Source organism: Neopelma chrysocephalum, unplaced genomic scaffold, assembly GCF_003984885.1.
Source record: "Neopelma chrysocephalum unplaced genomic scaffold, ASM398488v2 Primary Assembly neopelma1_22b, whole genome shotgun sequence".
NCBI classification, from domain to species: Eukaryota; Metazoa; Chordata; class Aves; order Passeriformes; family Pipridae; genus Neopelma; species Neopelma chrysocephalum.
Genome location: NW_020897690.1, coordinates 18,776,002 through 18,794,710, shown reverse-complemented (window position 1 = coordinate 18,794,710; position 18,709 = coordinate 18,776,002). Strand labels below are relative to the sequence as shown.

General features: G+C 38.0%; 1 protein-coding gene across 12 annotated transcripts in view; it reads left to right on the top strand.

The window, feature by feature from the left end:
- Window positions 1–18,709, top strand: part of CTNND2 (catenin delta 2) — a 645,784-nt gene that overhangs the window by 490,252 nt on the left and 136,823 nt on the right. For all 12 annotated transcript variants that reach the window (XM_027681495.1, XM_027681470.1, XM_027681446.1 and 9 more), the window contains one exon: window positions 9,920–10,133. In XM_027681495.1, coding sequence (XP_027537296.1) covers window positions 9,920–10,133 — 214 coding nt within the window. The remainder of the gene's footprint in view (window positions 1–9,919; window positions 10,134–18,709) is intronic.

Genomic DNA, 18,709 nt, shown 5'->3' with positions numbered 1-18,709 from the left:
GCCAATGTGTTCATTTTAGGAGATACTGCTTTTAACAGTGGGCTTGAAAATTGCTTTTCTGATGCCTTCACATCAGATGAGCACTTCAGGTCAGCTCTACACATGCAGTTAGAAGTGTTGCTTGGAAGATCCCACTAGTCCTTGATATTTAGAATAGGATGGTTGTATTGTCCTTCAAATGTAATGTTTTTTAAGAGTTTTAGGGTAAAATGCTTTACAATTATAGGTAACTTATACCTAGCCAGGGATTTTTTTTAGTCAAATATAAAATCACACTAAAACCTTGATTTATGATAGGTATAGCCTTCCTACCAAGCATGAAAAACAAAATTTGTCACAGAGCAGAATACAGTAAGGCTTACAGACTGAGAAAGCAGCACATTTATTCATACCTTCCCAAGGCAATTTTAGAACATGATTTTGAGTCTCCTCCTGTTCAGAAAATGTTTTTGAGGCTCTGTTAACCTCACATATAGATCCCAAGATCTAAAGAGGTCATTTAAGAGACACAGGGAAAACAAAACTGTACTCAGTAACAGAAATAAGATACCCAGTCCCATAAGGAAAGCTCCTGAGTATTGACTCCGTGCTGTGGATCCTCACATATCGCACAACCATTCTACCAAACACCCGTCTGGTTTCTACAGACACATGAAATAGATCCCTTTCCTTCTCCATGCAGTGCAGTTTAGCACACAAGGGAACAATTTTTATTCAAGTAGAACATTGTGTATGTCCAGGTGGTTGAATTTATTTACATTATGCCTCTTCACAGCTTTATGTTGCCTTTGTATCTGATCTGAAAAGTCCTAATGAGAAAGCCATTCTTAAATGGGACCTAGATCCAAACCCTGATTTAGATTCCTTAAACAAATTAGACTTTGGAGTTAATGCAGCAATTTGCATAACATTCACCTCTATTTTCAGCTAAAATTGCTCAGCACTTTTTTAAACTTGTAGCAAATTACTTTGCTAATGAGACTAAATTACCCTGTGATGTTACAGGTAAATTTGTCTGTAATAAATTTCACATGCATTTGCAATGTACAGATTTTTGTCTTGTCTTCCTGCTGTTCCACAGACACATCAGAAGAAATAGTGGAGAGGATTTAAAGTTTGAACCACTGCATTTATCTTAAGAGACCTACTGTACTGAATACTATTCCCATATTCTGATGGATATTTGTTTTCTCCCCTTCACATCTGTTTTAAGTTTTAGGAACTAAGTTTCCGAAACTAGCTAGCAATGAGGCTGCCTGTCTTCCAAACTCTTCTCTGATAAATAGTGTATTTTTTTTCCTCTTAGGTGGAAGCCATTTTAGTAATGTAAGCAAGACAAAGATAAATAATGGAGAGAATTTTTAATTGCAAAAAAAATCTAGAAATGTAATAATTTCATGGATATAAATGGTCAGTGCAGTCAAGTTGCTCTGCAGCCTGTGGCCTCCTGGACTTTCTTGTAGTGCTCTGGTCTGTGTGGGCACACCAGTCTCCTCAAACAGTGAGCCTGAGAAGAACAGGGTGGCTGTAGTCAAAGAGCGTCTCACAAACACCACACTGCCTGCCACCATTTAAAAATTCTTGGGCGTTTTGTTCAGCTCACTTGCAGCTTCTCCTTCCAGCAACAGAATTGCTTGAAATCTATTCACATGTGAAATAGTAAGCACTTATTCTGCTAGTTAGAAAATCAGCATCTGAGAACATTAAAACCAATTATTACAAATTATTTCCAGAAACAGACCTAAACTGTCTTTTTACTTTGGTGTTTATTGAATATATACTGTCACCTGTGCTAGCGGTCAGTTAGTTTTTAGTTCTGTTCCATATGTAACACAGTGACATTAAAAATAATTCCATGTGTTTAAATACTTATATTTTGATATATTGAAACGTGCTTTCTTAATAACAGAAGTGTCACAGAATAAGTGGTGGATGATGCAGTGTGTTATGTCAATTAAGCTGGCAATTAATATCTATGATGTGTAGAAAGGCTTGATTGTTGTTAGATTTCCTTCACCACCTTTGGATGAAGATTTATTCAAAAGTGATTATTAAGAAAAATGTGGAAATTAAGCATCTAACCATGAATTAATCTTTGAGTTAGGAATGTGGAGCTGTTAATAGTGGAAGACTTAATGTCTTATTGTTAAGAGGAGATTGTGTTATTTTAGAAACACACTTTATCACTCTGTCAGTCTCTAACAATTTTTGTCACCTATTCTTAATCCTCTTCTGTTTCCATTATATTTTACTTTGTAAGGCAGGGTAGTCAGAATTAAATGCAGAGACGGATGTTCCCGTTATACCTACTGGCAAAATTTGAACAAAATCTCAGATCCCCACTTGCTGAGTATAAATAGAAGAGGAAGGGTGTTTGGGTTTCTATCACAGCTGTATTTTTAGTCTGTTTTGGAATACTTAATTATCTAACAATCTTTGGCCAAACTGTTTAAAATTTGAAGCTTCCCTTTTCTTCCTTTTTGTATCTCTAGCTCTAATTTTTGCAGCCTTCCAAGGGATGGAAGAGGCAATTTCCATTATGCGGTGATTGAAAGAAAGGGTTTTGCTTCTTTTCATTGTTGCCGGGCAGAATAGAATAATTTTTCACACATTTCACAACTTATATTTCAAAATAGGGTTCAAAAACCTTAGTAGTAGTCAAAACAGCTAATGTCAATTAGCTTTGACTTGCTTCTGCTATTACAAAGCCATAAGCAATAGCCATATTCCAGGGTCAGTTTTCTCATAGCTCGATATGAAGAGAGGTCAATCACCTATATTTTGTTCACTCTTGTCTCACCAGTATCTATCCTCTAGAACCACAGAGTCCCTGATAGCTCTTTCCCACATCTCCTATCCATCTCATCAGCCATTCCAGCTCAAGGTTCACTAGTGTTACACCAATCCAGAACGTAGACCATCCTCATCCAGGAAAATTATTAGCAATTAGGATTAATAAGAAGATAAAGCTGGACTGCAGTGATCAAGTGAAGGTTTGGCTGGACCAGCATACTTAAGCACAATTTATTTATACACCTCGTCCTTCTCTATTTTCTCATGTTATTCCTCCCCCATTTATTTGGATATTTGCCATTTCCTATCTTTGCCCTTCTGCCCAAACATCCCATAGTTTGGCACGTTGTCACAATCCCTTGCAACATCCCATCAGCATGTTCTTTCCCATAGGACCTGTGATGACCTTTTCATTCATTCCTACCTGTGTGCCCACTTTACCAGTTAACAAAGCTCAGGCTGAACCTCTCCAAGCCTTGGATTAATTCCTTCAGTAGCCCATCAACCAGTGAACTCCCAGACCTGGTCTTTTGTATTGTCTCTTGCTTTATAGGGTTTGTATATGCAAGTGTGGTTTATTACTTTTCCTATCTCATCTGTGTTTGTATGCTGGACAGCCATTGAGCAGATGTCCTCGTAAAACAGATGTCCTTACATTACAGGTATCTACATAACCTTCACATCCTACATTTCGTTTCCTTCCACACATCCAACCCATCTATTGTATTGAATTAGAAAAGCAAGCTATCAAGCAATTCATATGCTAAAACAATACAGTAATCAAGTATATATGTATAGAGATAAATAGATAGATATAGATATAGATTAGATATAGATATAGATATAGATATAGATATAGATATAGATATGGATATATTTTTTCAGACATATCGTCAATGTATTATTGACTTTTTTCGCCAACACATATGCTTCAGGCTGGTCATATGTAACTCCTGGTAGATTAAGTATCGAACAGTCCACTGTTGTGGTAAACACCATTGAATCAAAGATGTCTCTGTTTGAGACAATTTGGAGGGGCAGAGACCTCGGATGGAAGTCTTCTTCCTCTGATTCAATACCCCTGGCTCTCTCCAATACAGAGAGAGAGATATCAGACGCACATAGATGTAAGTGAAAAAATAACTCTTTATCAAGAAGAATGCTAAACAATACTGATAAAACTGGGTTGAGCTAACCAGAAAAATTCCCAAGCTCCCGCCCACCAGACCAAAACAAGATGGCACCAGCCTCCCCCCACCCATGAAAACCTGACAGGAATAGTTGGAGGGTCAGTGCTGGAGTGAAGCTGCAGTGCTGGCACAGGCACAAGACACCCTCCAGAGCCAGCGATGAGACCTGGTCACTGCAACTCTGATGGTGGTTTTAGTCCTGATCCACTGAGGTGGGGGTAGAGGCCTGGGTGGTAGAAGTTCCATGGAGTGAGGGAATGAGACCTTCAACCTGCCTAATGAAGTCCGTATGGTCTTTTATTGGGCTCAGGGTAGATGGGAATGCCTCTGGTACCTCCACTGGGGCAGGGAGTTCTTCACTGGGTGATTAATGCTGGATCACAGAACATTTTTCAAGAGTCTTTGACACCTTCTACGCACAGGTGGATCCATTATGGACACTAGCAGAGATGAATATCTTCAGGTCATGTGAGTGAATTGTCCTGATGTCTCCCTGATGGAAGTTATCACAGATGAGTTATTCGTGTAAGGACAAAGAAACAATATCCAGCTTGTAGCCTGAGGTGGCGGGTGTGCATGCCCTCTGAATCATCAGCCTTCCAGTCTTTTCACACTGGTGGATACATTCTTCTCCTAGGAGAGTACCACCCTTATTTTAAGTCCCTCCCCACAGTCTAAATTGGTAAGCATATTTGGAGAAAAGAGGAAAGAAAAGGTGAATACCAGAGTCTCTGTGTAACCTAGGACAAAAGGTCAGCCTTGAAACTGATAAATTGCATTTCTCAAAGGATCTTGCATGTAATATTCAAGCTGTCCTTATTGGGAACATAATTATCACTGCCTCCAGTACTGACTTGAACCCCTTCTTGAGTCCAAATTCACTTTTAATTTTCATTGTGTGGGTACCAATACATTCTCAGATGTAATGCAAAAAACCTTCATATGATACCAGAGGAGGAGACTCTGGCATCAAGCTGACGTGAGTGCACTTTCCTCAATCTGTGTACTAGAGTCTGATACCTTTTCCTGTCCTGTCTGACTGTGTCATGACATCATGAGACTTGACGAGAGCAAGTGCTTCTGATCAGCAAGTAGACAGTGACATTAATGGCAGACAGCCAACTTAAAGAAAAAAGTTTGAAAATGTCCTGGTAAAAGAACACGTGATTCATCAGATGAAAACAGCTCTCTGCTTACCATGGGGTTTTTTTTGTGGCAAAATTCATGTAATTTCTGTTCTGTCAGTTTTTTAGTTTGATTGGAATAGATTCCTGATTTATTAGTAAAGCTGAACAATGAATTCAGACATATACATGCTGAGCTTGCTAGTCTTGATAGGGTTTGCCATACGCTCCATAATGCCACATGTGAAAGAGCACAGCTCTTTATTTAACAGCTTTCTAACAGCATTTTCCAAAGATGTACAGAAAAGATTTCTAGTGAGAAAAAAGAAAAAAAAAATCTTTCAGAAATTGACAGTATCCATGAATTAAGAGAGTCATAGGAAACAACCCAACACAGATTCACCCAGCATTGTTAATACTTCTAGTCTGATCTTCTTTTTTATTATTTTGAGAAGAGATGGTGTGAAAAGGGGACAATGCATTCAAGACACGGTCATATATGGCTGGGCAAACTCAGTTGTGCTCCAGAGTTGAAGGTTTTTCGCTTAACTTCAGAGTGGCTATTTTGGGATTGGACTGTGTGAGAATAGAGTTAGTCTCCTGTATCTTCTGACAACTTGGTACTCTACCATTGGTTTATTTATACTAGGCAAACAGACTCTGGAAGTATTCTATTTTCTTTTTCTCTTCGATCAAACAAGGCAGCAGCCACGAAAATGTCAATAAATATTAAACTGAGAAATTTTCTTTTCATCTTGAGTTAGGAGAGAGACAGAAGTATCTATCAAAAGTCCTTTGAGGGCTTGGGATTTGATGCCCCATTGGTGAAAATTGTTGCTTATCCACCCATCCCAGTATTCTTGGGAAAGACATTTGGCAGTAGCGCTGCTGAATTCATTGGAGCCGTGACTAACTTAGCTTGACTGAGATCTGCCCCAGGAGACTCTCTTGGTCAGGATTGTCCCCCAGGCTATGGCTCTTAACTCCATAAAAGGCTTGAACAAATAGTTTCATTTCCTTTGCCTCAAACAAATAATTTCATTTCCTTTACCTCTATTTCCATAAATTTAAATACATTCTGGTAACATCCATCACAGTCTCACAATTTGTCAGGTGTAGTTGAACCTGCTGGAGAATATAGTTTTAAACAGCTATATAGATATGTGATGGAAACACAAAGCTGGGGTGAGACTTCTGGTGAATAAGGGCTGTTGAAAAAAAAACAAAACCAAAAACAACAAAGCAAGACAGTAGTCCAGATAAAAAACAGCATCAGAAACTGTGCTCCCAGTTGTGAACAATCAGCTTCATCTCTCCCTGCTTGACACAATTTCTCTGCCAAGTATCTGAGCTTGGAAATTCAAAGAAAGTTTGCAAAATAAGTCTTGTCTTTCCCAGGTAAGAATAGGATCTTTCTTCAGTAAAATTTAAGACATTTTGTCAAGTTATGTAAAGTGTTATGTAACATCTGTTTCATTCCTGTTGTATTACCCATTTTTTTTTTACAGAAATGCATTTTAGATTAATATTTTATGCTCTCACTTTTAAGAAACTGTCTTGGAATCATTTTGGTCTGCTGCTGACTTCAGGTTCCTGGGAGAGGAGGAGCTGCATGAGCTGAATACTAGTGTGCTGTCAGCTACCACAACAGAAGAGGGAAGGTGCAGCTTTGAATGTGTCGGAACCACACATTTCCCCTTAGAATGAGCAGAAAATAGCAAAACCTGTCACCCGAGAGCATCCATAAACTGCTGAGGAGCATGAGATGCCACTTGGTTGTGTCCAAGAGGAAGAGTGGGGAAAAAAGCATAGGCACAGTCTCTCTGAAAGGAGGCAGAGCCCTTTGAGTCTTTAGATGAATTACAGTACCCAGAATAATTTTTGCTACAAAGTAATATTTTTTCTCATTCTTAATCTTTTTTTTTAGCAGTGAAGCAATTAAAATATTCATTCAACATATTGTGCTTTGAAAATATAATTCACAAAGATCAGCAGACATGTTTTCATTCTGTCGTTCCTGATATTACTCATCACACCAGGCAACTCATTTATTTTTTAACTGTATTCTTTCTTCTATCAGATCTTGTTTCTTTTCAGAGGTTGAAGTGTGAAGCTCAGTGGTTGATTCACCTTTTGTAAAACTGAAGCATAAATTTTTGTTCCTAGTCTGTTTAGTAGATGTCATCTGTTTTGTCATGTAGGTGGCTCTTCGTGCAGCATGGCTGGTTTTGAAAATCTGGTCAGCAGAGGAAGCAAATGTATTTTAATATGAAGGTTAAATGGTGATATATTGTAAACCCAAGCAAGCAAACAAACAAGCCTCACCGCTCATGTCTCCCAGATAAACTTGGTAAATTTTTCCTGGCTCAGAAATGAACTAATTGATTCATTGCAAGTCATCTTGTTTACATGGGAAAGTTTTGACCAGTGAGATATATTGCAACACCTTTTCTCTTTGACCTGTTTATCTGATTTCTAAACTGAAAGATGTCATGGTTTCTCTGAGCAGCAGAAGCATAGATTCTCAAAAAGATTAGTGAACTTTTCTGCCTGAAATTGATATATTTTACCAATATCCATTCATATCTCTGCACTCTCCACATAGTGCTGGTTGCTGTAATCTTTGAGGTGACCTGCGTGTTGCTCGGGAAGTTGGACATGAGTACTCATATAATGCCTATTTAAGGGAAAATATAAACACTAGCATTTTGACATTTAAGACAAGGCTGTGTTGTAACTGTATAGGCATTAAAACATTTTAATTTAACACTGTAACATCTTGGTATATACACTTTTTGACTACACAAGTACTTTATTTTTTGGTCTTGCTGTTATTAAAAAAACCAAGAATGTGCCAGATAAACTGGTAGAAGAAAGAGAGATAACTTCTGTTTCAGCAGTGAGTAATTTTGTATAGCTCAATTTTGGAACCTCAAGGGCTGACTCATTTTTCAGTTCTTATTTGCAGTGAATTGTAGAATCATAGAACCATTTAGGTTAGAAATGACCTCTAAGGTCATCGAGTCCAACCATTAACTCCAAAGTCCATTATTAAGTGTCACATCTACGCTACGCGACTTTTAAATACCTTTAGGGATGGTGACTCTACCACTTCCCTGGGCAATCTGTTCCGGTGCTTGACAACTCTTTTGGTGAAGAATTTTTTCATAATATCCAACCTAAACCTCCCCTGACATGGCCATTTTCTATTGTCCTACCGCTTTCTACTTGGGAGAAGAAACCAACCCCCACCTGGCTACAACCTCCTTTCAGGTAGTTGTAGAGAGCAGTAAGGTCCCCCCTGAGCCTCCTTTTATCCAGGCTGAACAACCTGAGTTCCCACAGCTTGTCGTCAGGGGGCTTGTGTTTCAGACCCTTTGCTGCTCAGTTTGTCTTCTCTGGACTCACTTCAGCACCTCAATGTCTTTCTTGGAGTGAGGGGCCCAGAACTTGACACAGGATTCAAGGTGTGGCCTCACTAGTGCTGAGTACAGGGAGACAATCACTGCCCAAGTCCTGCTGGCCACACTATTGTTGATACAGGCCAGGATGCCATTGGCCTTCTTTGACACTGGGCACACTGCTGGCTCATGTTCAGCTGGCTGTAGACAGTTCCTTTCACAGCTGACATCTTTCCAGCCACTCTTCCACAAACCTGTAGCATTGCATGGGGTTGTTGTGACTGTAACACAGGATCCAGAACTTTGCCTTGTTTAAGCTAGATCCATGAAATGCCATACGTCAGTATGACTCCCCTCTGCAGAACTGCAAGAACACATGCCCATGCAAGAACAGCTTCACAAATATTTCAAAACCTTTTCGTCTTAAAAGTAAAATGGCCAGCTGAAGTGCCTGGCTGGCTTTGTGCCTCAGCCAACTACACATACAGGAAAACTTTTCAACAGAGATGTCTGTATAACTTGCTTGAAGCTAATACGTCATACTCCTTGGATGTTAGTTTTGAATCAATGTGGCTTCTTAAAATTAGATTCAAGAGTGGTTGATGTTTGAGAAACAAATAGTACCAGAGAGTAATAAAGTATTTGTTGGGAACACATTTTATAATAAATTGTACTTGGTATTCTTGACCTTCTTGATCATTTGCTGAAATACTTTTGGGCTTTTTCTATAATGATATTTTATATAAGATATCATATTAGAAATTTATTTTGTAGGCCACCTTGTTTATGCATAAGACTTCTGTTCCTACATCACTAAAGGGTCTCCTTCAATCTTAGTAGAACAAGCTTGCCACAATGTATTTGTCATCCTTGTCTGTTTGTGCAGACTCCCTCCTTTTGCTTTCTTCTTTGCTCATCCCAATTCAGTTGATATAGCATCCTTATTGAGAGTACAGTAACTGCTCACATTCCCAGAAATTAAATGTAAAGGCAGGACTACTAAAAACTTTATGACATTAGGTGCTTTTTTTTTGTTTGCTATTGTCTTATGGTTTTTCCTCTAGCTTGTGATGTGTTACACTCTTGAAGGAGATGATGTTTCTCCTGCGCAGGAGAAACCCTTGCCAAGGCAAACCTTGATGAACCATGAGCAACTTTCATGAGGCAGCACTCTTGGCTGACTTTGACTGCCTTTACAGAGGTTCAGGTTTGTCGATTTGTACAGTTATGTTGCCACTGGAAAAATAATACAAGGAATCAAAGTAGTGTAATGTAGCAGCTTTGCAGTGCTACCAGCACACCTTTGCTGGCCCAAAGTCTGCATGAACCACAGCTTAATTTCATTGGATAGCATTTATTAATATCAATATTCATTCCCTAACTTTATGATTATTATTTTGGCCTGTTTCAGATAAGAAGACAAGGCGGAATACAGTTACTGGTGGACCTATTGGACCATCGGATGACAGAAGTCCACCGTAGTGCCTGTGGAGCTTTGAGAAACTTGGTATATGGGAAGGCAAATGATGACAACAAAATTGCTCTGAAAAACTGTGGTGGTATCCCAGCATTAGTACGGTTACTCCGCAAGACTACAGATTTGGAAATCAGAGAACTGGTCACAGGTTTGAATCTTTCAATATTTTTGTTCAAACTGTATATCAGTCTTGCAAGCACAGTTCTGTGCTGCATGCCACTTACTCCATCAGTAACTATTTATTACCACATTATTTCCCATAACAAAATGGGAAGCCTTTGGATATATGCAATGTATGAATAGCTTTCAGTATCATGCAGTTTATAGATGTAGGCATGGCTTAAGCCTATGATTGCTGGTTCACTTCATTCTTGGTTAGCCATGAATGCTCTTGCAAGAGATGTGCTCCATACATAGACATATTGTGGTGGGAATACTCTCCCTCCTGTCTGGTGTAGGGCTGCCCATGCAGAAGTTATATTTTACTGAATTTACTTAGAAACTCATTCCTTTTATATCCTATATAGTGAGAAGGAGGATTTGTTTGGGGGTTTTCTACCTTTCTTGAGGTTCTGATAGGAAAATGGAATACTGTGTTGGAGAGGTGGACAACATCATCTTCTTAAGCTTTTGTTTCTGAAATTTGATACCATGCTATGTGATGTGCTATACACAGAGCATGCAGGTAGTGAGAGTTTATTTTTTTTCTTGATAGAGTAGAATCTGGTCTTTTTAAGATTGTTTGGACTTTGTCCCTTATGAAACTCAAGGCAGAGGGGAGTAGGGGTGGTGTTCAGAAATACAGGAATGCTGTCAAACAGGGCTGATCTGAAATGTTTGGAGGTGTTTTTTTCCCCTTGCCCCTAAGTTATCCTATTTAATATGCACAACAGAAACTAGATGGTGGTTTTTTTTTTATTTTTCACTTTGTGACAATTCTATTTGATTGTTAATATCAGTGTGGTGATTAACTTAAGGCTAAATAAATAATATTTATACAAATATTAAAAAATATTTTCATCATTCTATTTTCAATGCTTGTATTTTCATTATGATTTTCTTACTACAATATGTAAGAAAATTTCTCATTTCTGTCACAGAATCATCAGAGTACATGTTATCTATGCTTCTGCAGAAATTACTTACCTTTTGTTTCAGGCCTCATTTAGGATACAATTGATAGGATTATCATCCTTTGGTTGGCTTCAGGTTCCTTCCTTGAGGGTGTCTGAATAAACTGCATGGTGTTTATTTAATGTAGATTTTTATATTTAATTTTGTGTCTTAGTTGCAACACTTATCACCTCCTACTTGTTAAGTCAGGATTAATGGGGCAGAGATATGGGGTTACATGAGCTCAGATAATGCCTCCTGTAGAGTGACAGATTTACTGACAGATCTAATAAAGTGTAACCACTACTTCAGATTCAAAATACTTTTTTGTCCCTTGGTTATGTTGTTGGTGTCCTGGCTCCAGCAAACGTTTTTCCTATATATTCTGAGTAGTAAGAGGCAAACTGCTAATAAACATCAACAGTACACCTGAACAGTCACAGTGGCACTTCCCATACCATCTGTAAATGGAACACATAATGTCATTAGGTCATTTTAGGAAAATATATGGGGCTATGGTTTACGTTGATTCCATTGCACAGCGTGTTGTTAAATTTTCCTAAATTCCCACAGAAAGAAAGGATGTGTTGGCTAGAATGCCCTCAAAGTGTTATTGCCAAGAGGAGTAGGTCCTGACCTTCAATGGTAGGCAGTAACCTGCCTTTGTACAGGTAGATGCAGCTCCCAGGGATGGTGAGCATCAGGACTGTAGGACATGTATGAAAGGGGAGAAAAGCGAGATGGTGACCCTAAGAAATGGAATCAAAGCCAGTGGTATTTCGAGATTTTATTTCTGGGTTTGTATTGGGGGTTTTTGTTTGGTTTTAATAGCCAGTACATCCCAGAAGGCCACTGCTTGCCCTGGTCCTGTTTTGTACCTTTCAGAATGCAAATCACTAGTCCTTGCTTTCAAAATGCAAACCTGGTTGTGGTAGTGTTCTGCAAAGCGTCCTTTCAAAGTAAGGCTCATAGTTGCAGCTTTCATCTTGCATCTCTTAGGAAACAGGCTGAAGTCACACATCTGAATCAGTTCTCCTTTGCTTTTTTTTGTAAAATCTTGTGGTATGACAGCTGCCCCAGCTCAATTCCTTCCTTCTCTCCTTTCTGGGGAAGGAAAGGTAGCTCCTGCAGCAGATTCCTCAGTAATGAAAAGATTTGATTTGGTGGCAGGCACAAGGAAAAATAAAAGAAGTTCCTCATGCTTTCCATCAGCCTTCCTGAGCTGAGGTGGCAGGAAGGTGATTATTTCAGTAGGGTCACTATAGCCTGAAGGAGATACAGAGAAAGTAATAGCAAATGTCTGTTTTGGGAGTAAACATAATACCTTGAGCCTTTCTATCTCATGTTCATTGTGCATCCCGTCTATATAAAAGCTGCACTTGTTTGTTACTTTTAGAGAGGACACAAAGTTCCTGCCTTAGGAATTCGTACAGGCTCTGACATTGCTGCCCCTAAATGCTCCTCCAGCATTTGTCCTCAGAGCACTTAGGTGGGGAAGTGTCATTATCTCGGTTTTACAGATGGGGAACTGGGCCTATCAAGTGTAAATGACCTGTCCAGAAATGTGGCAAGATGAAGGTGTGAATCACTCTGAATAGGCACTCAGCTGCAAGGGAAGAAATATGGGCAGGAGAGGTTTTTTAGCAGCTCAATTTGTCTGGTAGCAGTGAAGTATTCATTGCCTGCCCCAAGTACCGTACAGCACTCACCCAACAGAGCGAAAGTTCTGATATTGGTTCCTTCCTCAAACATGTACATTTTCTTCTTTTTTGTTGCTTCTCTCTAAGGAGATTATAACTTAAATTTCCAGCAATCTCAAGACTGGCTTTGGAAGGGTATTTAAACCTGCAGACCAGCTTTCTATCCGAGTAGCTCCTTGATTGTCAGAGTTGCCTTCGGCACCATTTGTGGCTTTTCCTCTTTTCCAGATACTTCTTTCTGGCATAATCTCTCCAAAACAGAGTTTTGCACTTTTTCCTTTATCTTGTCTTTCTCCTCTTCACTAGCAGAGGTCTTGGGCTAATACTTGAAAACCTTACCATGCTCCAGTTTTTGGATGCACAAATTTAACCTTACAGCAAAGTATTAGAGCTTCAAGGCTCTCTCATGTCGAGCAAATGGTTTCAGTGCAGGCTCCCATGTAGATGCAATGAGGGAACTGTGCTGCCTGGCTGTTATAAAGTTAAATGGTGTTAATGCCCAGGAACTGCTTCCTAAGATATGGAAATATTTTTCTTACAGAAACACTTCCACAGTCACAGATTTTTTCTAGAAGAATGTGGATAAACTGAGGTATACAAATGAATGTATACATTTATGTGAAAGTGAACTACTCTGATAGAAATAAAGATGTCAGCATGGCTAAAGCCTCTGGTAATTTCCAGAGACTCAAGGAGGACCAGAATTACAATATCTTGTTGCCTGTAGGTCTGTAAATGAAAATAAATAGGTGTAAGCTGGACATGCCATACTTAACTTAGCCATCTTTTCACCCCATCTCTCTGCTACTAGTTCCCACAGTAGCTCCTGTTAATAGGAAAAAATAAAAGCCTTCTATTTTAAAATAATTAAATGTTAACACTTTTCTAATAAATATAAATAGACAAGAACACAGTACAAAATTAGCACAGATCCTGCAGATGGTAGAAAGAAATGTTTTCACTTGGCAATAATTAAGATGAGTAACTGATTTCTGATTCTCTCGCTTTTCCCGAGTTAATTATGAACCCTTCCACAAAATTCTATTTTAGCATTCTTTCTATTTGTTTTGCTATCAGGGGAAAAAAATTACATGAAAAATGTGACGTGTTAGCAAGGATAACACAAGAATCCCATGAATGCCTTGTGGAGAAGGTGAGGTCAAGCAGCTGTTGCTAGATCCTTTCCAACCCAGAGCATTCTATGATTCTGTGATTCCACCAGTCCTTGCTCCCTGTTCCATCAGCTCCATTGAATAACTGGATATTTGTCTCAGATAAAATTATTTAAACTGCTATGCTTCTCGTTGTTGACAAAATCCATCACAACTAGAAAAACAGTTTCTCTCTATGAACAGTAAGCTAGCTGAATAGAAAAAAACTCCATTTAAAGAGGGCCCTTATGACTGTTTCTCCTATTTTCAAACTGTACATACCATTTTTGATTGAAAGGTAAAATTGGATAATCCACTTTTAGAAAGCACATAATAATAAAGAGCTATAGCTATAAATAATGTCAGGAGAAGTTGTTTTTTCCTGTGCTAGCAGCCAGCCTCCTGCTTATTTTGGTTGACAGTAAAGTGTCAGAGATTTAACTATTGTCTACTGAAAATGTATAAATTATAAAAATTATCACATTTACAAAAAAAATGGAAAAAAGCATAAACTATCTAACACTAAGCATATATACTATATGCAGATAGGTAGATATTGACTCTGTGTATTTCATTCACATTTTTCTTCACTGAAACAAAAAGCATATATTCTATGCCTGCAAAATATTATGTTTTGAACAAAATGTTTCTCTCAAAGAAGCACTAGTTGTCCAAATAGCTTTGGCCCACAGTCAGGTTGGACAGGAAAAAAATTTCATTTACTTCCCAGATTTTGGGTTCCAGTATTCATTAGTGTTGTCTTTAATTTCAGCTGTGGCCAGTTTGTGTTTTGGCTTGGTTGGTCCTCTGTTGTCACCCCATGTTATGCAACATTATTATGTAGTCATTTTACATTTCTGTTCTGGTTTTAGTAGTTGCCATATGTTTATAATGAGGGATTTATAACCTTATTGATAGTCTCTCAGTGTTACTGAAAGCAATTACATGTTGCCCACCTTATATCTATCTATGATTTGAGTTAACCACTGCAGGTGAAACCTCGTTTTTGATTGCATACTGCTTATTAGTGTGTGCATAAATTATTGGCAGATTAGTCAAGACACTCCAGAAGGGTCCCTTTGAGCCTTGTATGTGTCTTTGCTAATCTGTGTAGTTGCAAGTTAGTAAGCCTGCAGTGATATGTAAAGCACGTTTAAGGGAGTATTCGATTTAAATGGACCTTCTGGTTTCCTTCAGTGTAAGATTTCATTTGATTTCATTTTCTTAGGTAATTCTGGCCAGTTCTTTAGAATTTTTAACTTCCTAGTACAAGAGCAGTTCTTCTGTTGGGGATTCCCAAAATCAAAATTACAGGCCTGCAGTTGTTTCCTATTTGTGATGTTATTTTCTAATTGACTTCATAAGGTATTACACTTGTGACTTGCTGTATAGTAAATCATACATTATGGCAAAGGGTTGACTATTTAGTACTTGGGATCTTGAAGCAGTTTATCAATTTAATAATTTTCTGCAAAAGTGCCCTTGACATTAGCTTAGTTACTGGAGTGTGTAAACACAGATGTGAAATTTTATTGTGATATAAACATTCATTTAGAGGTGACACTTATTTGTAACCCTATTGGTTTCTGGAAATTTGATTTGAAAATGAGTAAAGGCTGTTTTATCCCACTCAGAGGTGACTTTCCCACAAACTTAAGTAAAGAAGAATCAAACTCTTCCATGAGCTACATTCTTACAGTACTTTACCTTGATGTACCTTTTCTTTGCAGGTTTATATTAGATATTCCAGTATTGATCCTACTAAATATCCCATTCCTTAATTGTATTCAGGTTTTGTAATGGAGCAATGCAAGTATAAAGCCACTTGGCCACTGAAAGGCCTAATTAATTAACAGCTTTCGATATGTAATATAAAAAGATAGGAAGGAAAATAAATGCATGAAGAGGTTGCTTTTGGAACCAAAGAAAGGATTTCAGTATTAACTGAAAATTAGATTATAAAGTTCTGTGGTTTAGGTTCAGATACATATCCTGGCTATCACAAACTTTTCAAACAGACAACATGAGAATCCATATATATGTTTAAATTGTCGTGATGGCATGACCATGGTAAGGCTGCTGCTACAAGGTTGATGTGACTTTGGTTCAATATATGCTTACCTAAAAGAGTAAGACTGCCAAATATCATTTGGGGCTCATAAGTCTGTGTAGTTAAAGAAAATGGAGATGGCATAAATGCAGAAAATTTACAAACTGCCTTTTAAGATGCAGCTCTGTGAATTTGATTCCCCTCTGCCTCTGATATCTGATCACTATGTCCTGTCAAGTCAAGGAAATTAGAAAGGTTAAGCATGGAGATAGATAACTGCTAGCACTGCTTTCAGAAGTGTTTGATTTGATTTTGGCAAGAAAATATGTTTATTCATATCTCACTTAGAGTCTTCTCTGCACATAAGCAAATTCTGTAATAACTTATTTATAAGTGTTTTAAGGAACTTACCAAACACAGAGGCAGGTGACTTACAGAGTTTAAGCTTAATTGTTTTTTAAATAACAGATTTAGGATGAGATTCACATATTTCAAATCTACTTGCTTAGGCACTAATGTTTGCCTGTGTGTTTTAAATGCTTTTCATTCAAAATGTAGATTTGAGGGGTATTAGCTCTAATAAATATTTCCTACTCTGTCTCTAACTTGATGTATTGCAAGTACAATATCCTACCACAGCCAATTTTAAAAATTGATTAAATCTTTTCACCTAATTTACTTCTAATTAGGTGTTTTAAATAAAAGTTGTTTTTACATTAACAACATTATTTGTGCACTGAAAATTCCTATCTATTTACTCTGAATCGAAACCAGTGGCTCAATGAGGAATTACATATTACAGTTTCTCCAGTATTTCTTTCTTCAAGTACAAAAGCCTCATTTCCTCAAGGTTTCATAATAGTTTGACTCCCTCCCTTTGCTTGAGATACTTTTAAGCAGGGTATTTTTCAACCTCTGCCCTGAATTTTGTGAGCCAATGAGAATTTCATATAAACTCTGTCAAATCCCCTACAAGTATCAGATTGCTGTACAAACAATGCATTTAATCTCACAGCCAAAACTTTTCATAGGCTAGTTTATGGTTCCTTGCTGTTACATTTAAAATCTTGTTATGGGGAAAAAAGGAAACCAAGGATTTGCTGAACTCAGAAGAACTACTTGTTACTGCTGCCTTTATAAAATTAGACTTATGCTGCACCATTATCAAAGCTAAGCAAAACAAATGAAGTTACCCTGGTCTGCAGCTGCTCAGTTTAATCAAGCTGAAAGTCCAAGTGCCCCAACACAACTTCAGGCAACTCAACTTTACCAAGGTAGTACAAGCCCTCTGGCCTGTTACTGGCAATGGCAATGACAGGTTAGTGGGCTGCATGGTTGCTCTGTTTTTCCACTCCAGTCATCAGTTACTTTAAGGTTTTACAGAGAGTCTCCAAAGATCACTATTGAATCTTCATAATTTTCAGAAAGAACTTAAAATACCTATTTGTGCTTCTCCAGACTAATAAGCTGACATTTCATTTTCAGTGGATATGCTATAACAAGGCACAGCCATATGAAGAGGAATGGTGTTGTACTTTACATTATGATTCTACAGTGTGGCAGTTTAAATTTTAGATTTTAACATCACCTACAGAAAATATTGCCATCATTTCTAGAACTGTGGAAGTGATTTCCAAACAAATTCAGGGCAGGAATTAATTGATATTTCTTAAAGTCTTCACATGAACCCAGTGGGGAACCACTTACAGAGACATGCAATATTTGTAATCATTTTCATTCCAAAATAGGAAGGTAAAAGGCTGTACAGTTTACACCAACTTATAGGCTATGATATCTTCAAGAAATTCCAGAGTCATTCAAAACACATCCTATTTATAGTTCATATGTAACAGCAAATATAAAAGTAATTTAATAAATTGTGTGATTTTGCTTCAGAAATGATGCTGTCTTATCAAATAACACTTAGGCAAACAATATTGACAGTTCAACTGGATCATTTTACACCAAATCTATTACAATTTACTGTCTAATTATAAGACAATCTCTACCCTGTTTCTCAATATGTTGTCACTATTTTGGCTCTGAAGATGAGAAAACCCACTGACAGAATCTGTTGTCTTCATGAAGGCCATTCTCAACTTTTTCTGAATTATCAGATTAACCACTTCACCCCCTGCTGCTCCCAGTCAAATAACGAGAGGTTTTAAAATAGATGCATTCTCAAATCTTCTGCCCTGCTTTCTTAGCAACAGGCTGGGGCTCCGATTTATCATTTAAGGTGTTACATTCAAAGAATTTGTATAGATAAAAGGGAACATACTGTTAAACAGCAATACAACACCTTCCTGAATTTCACAGTGCCCGTTTCCCAGAGGTAAATGGGGGAGAGACAGAACAAGTCACTAGGGTGCCAAGGTCTCGACGGGGAACAGTGGTAAGCCCTTGCCAGGGGAGTCCCTCTCCTCTCTCATGAATCTGCTTGTGGATGGTTTCATCAGTTTTCCCATCACAGCTGCTTCCTTCTCCCTATTTCACAGGCAAGTTTCCATTCACTTGTCCTGCATTTACCGCCCTCAGTCCCAGCACAAGACACAAGGCTCTCCTTTTTTTCTCTAAATGGGAATTAACTATTTTTCCCTTGTACAATCAGTAAGATGCATCTTCTATGGAAAATTCACTCAAGTTGTTTTGATTCATGTGGCAGTGAAACTGATTTAATAATTTGCATGTTAATATGCTACATAAATGA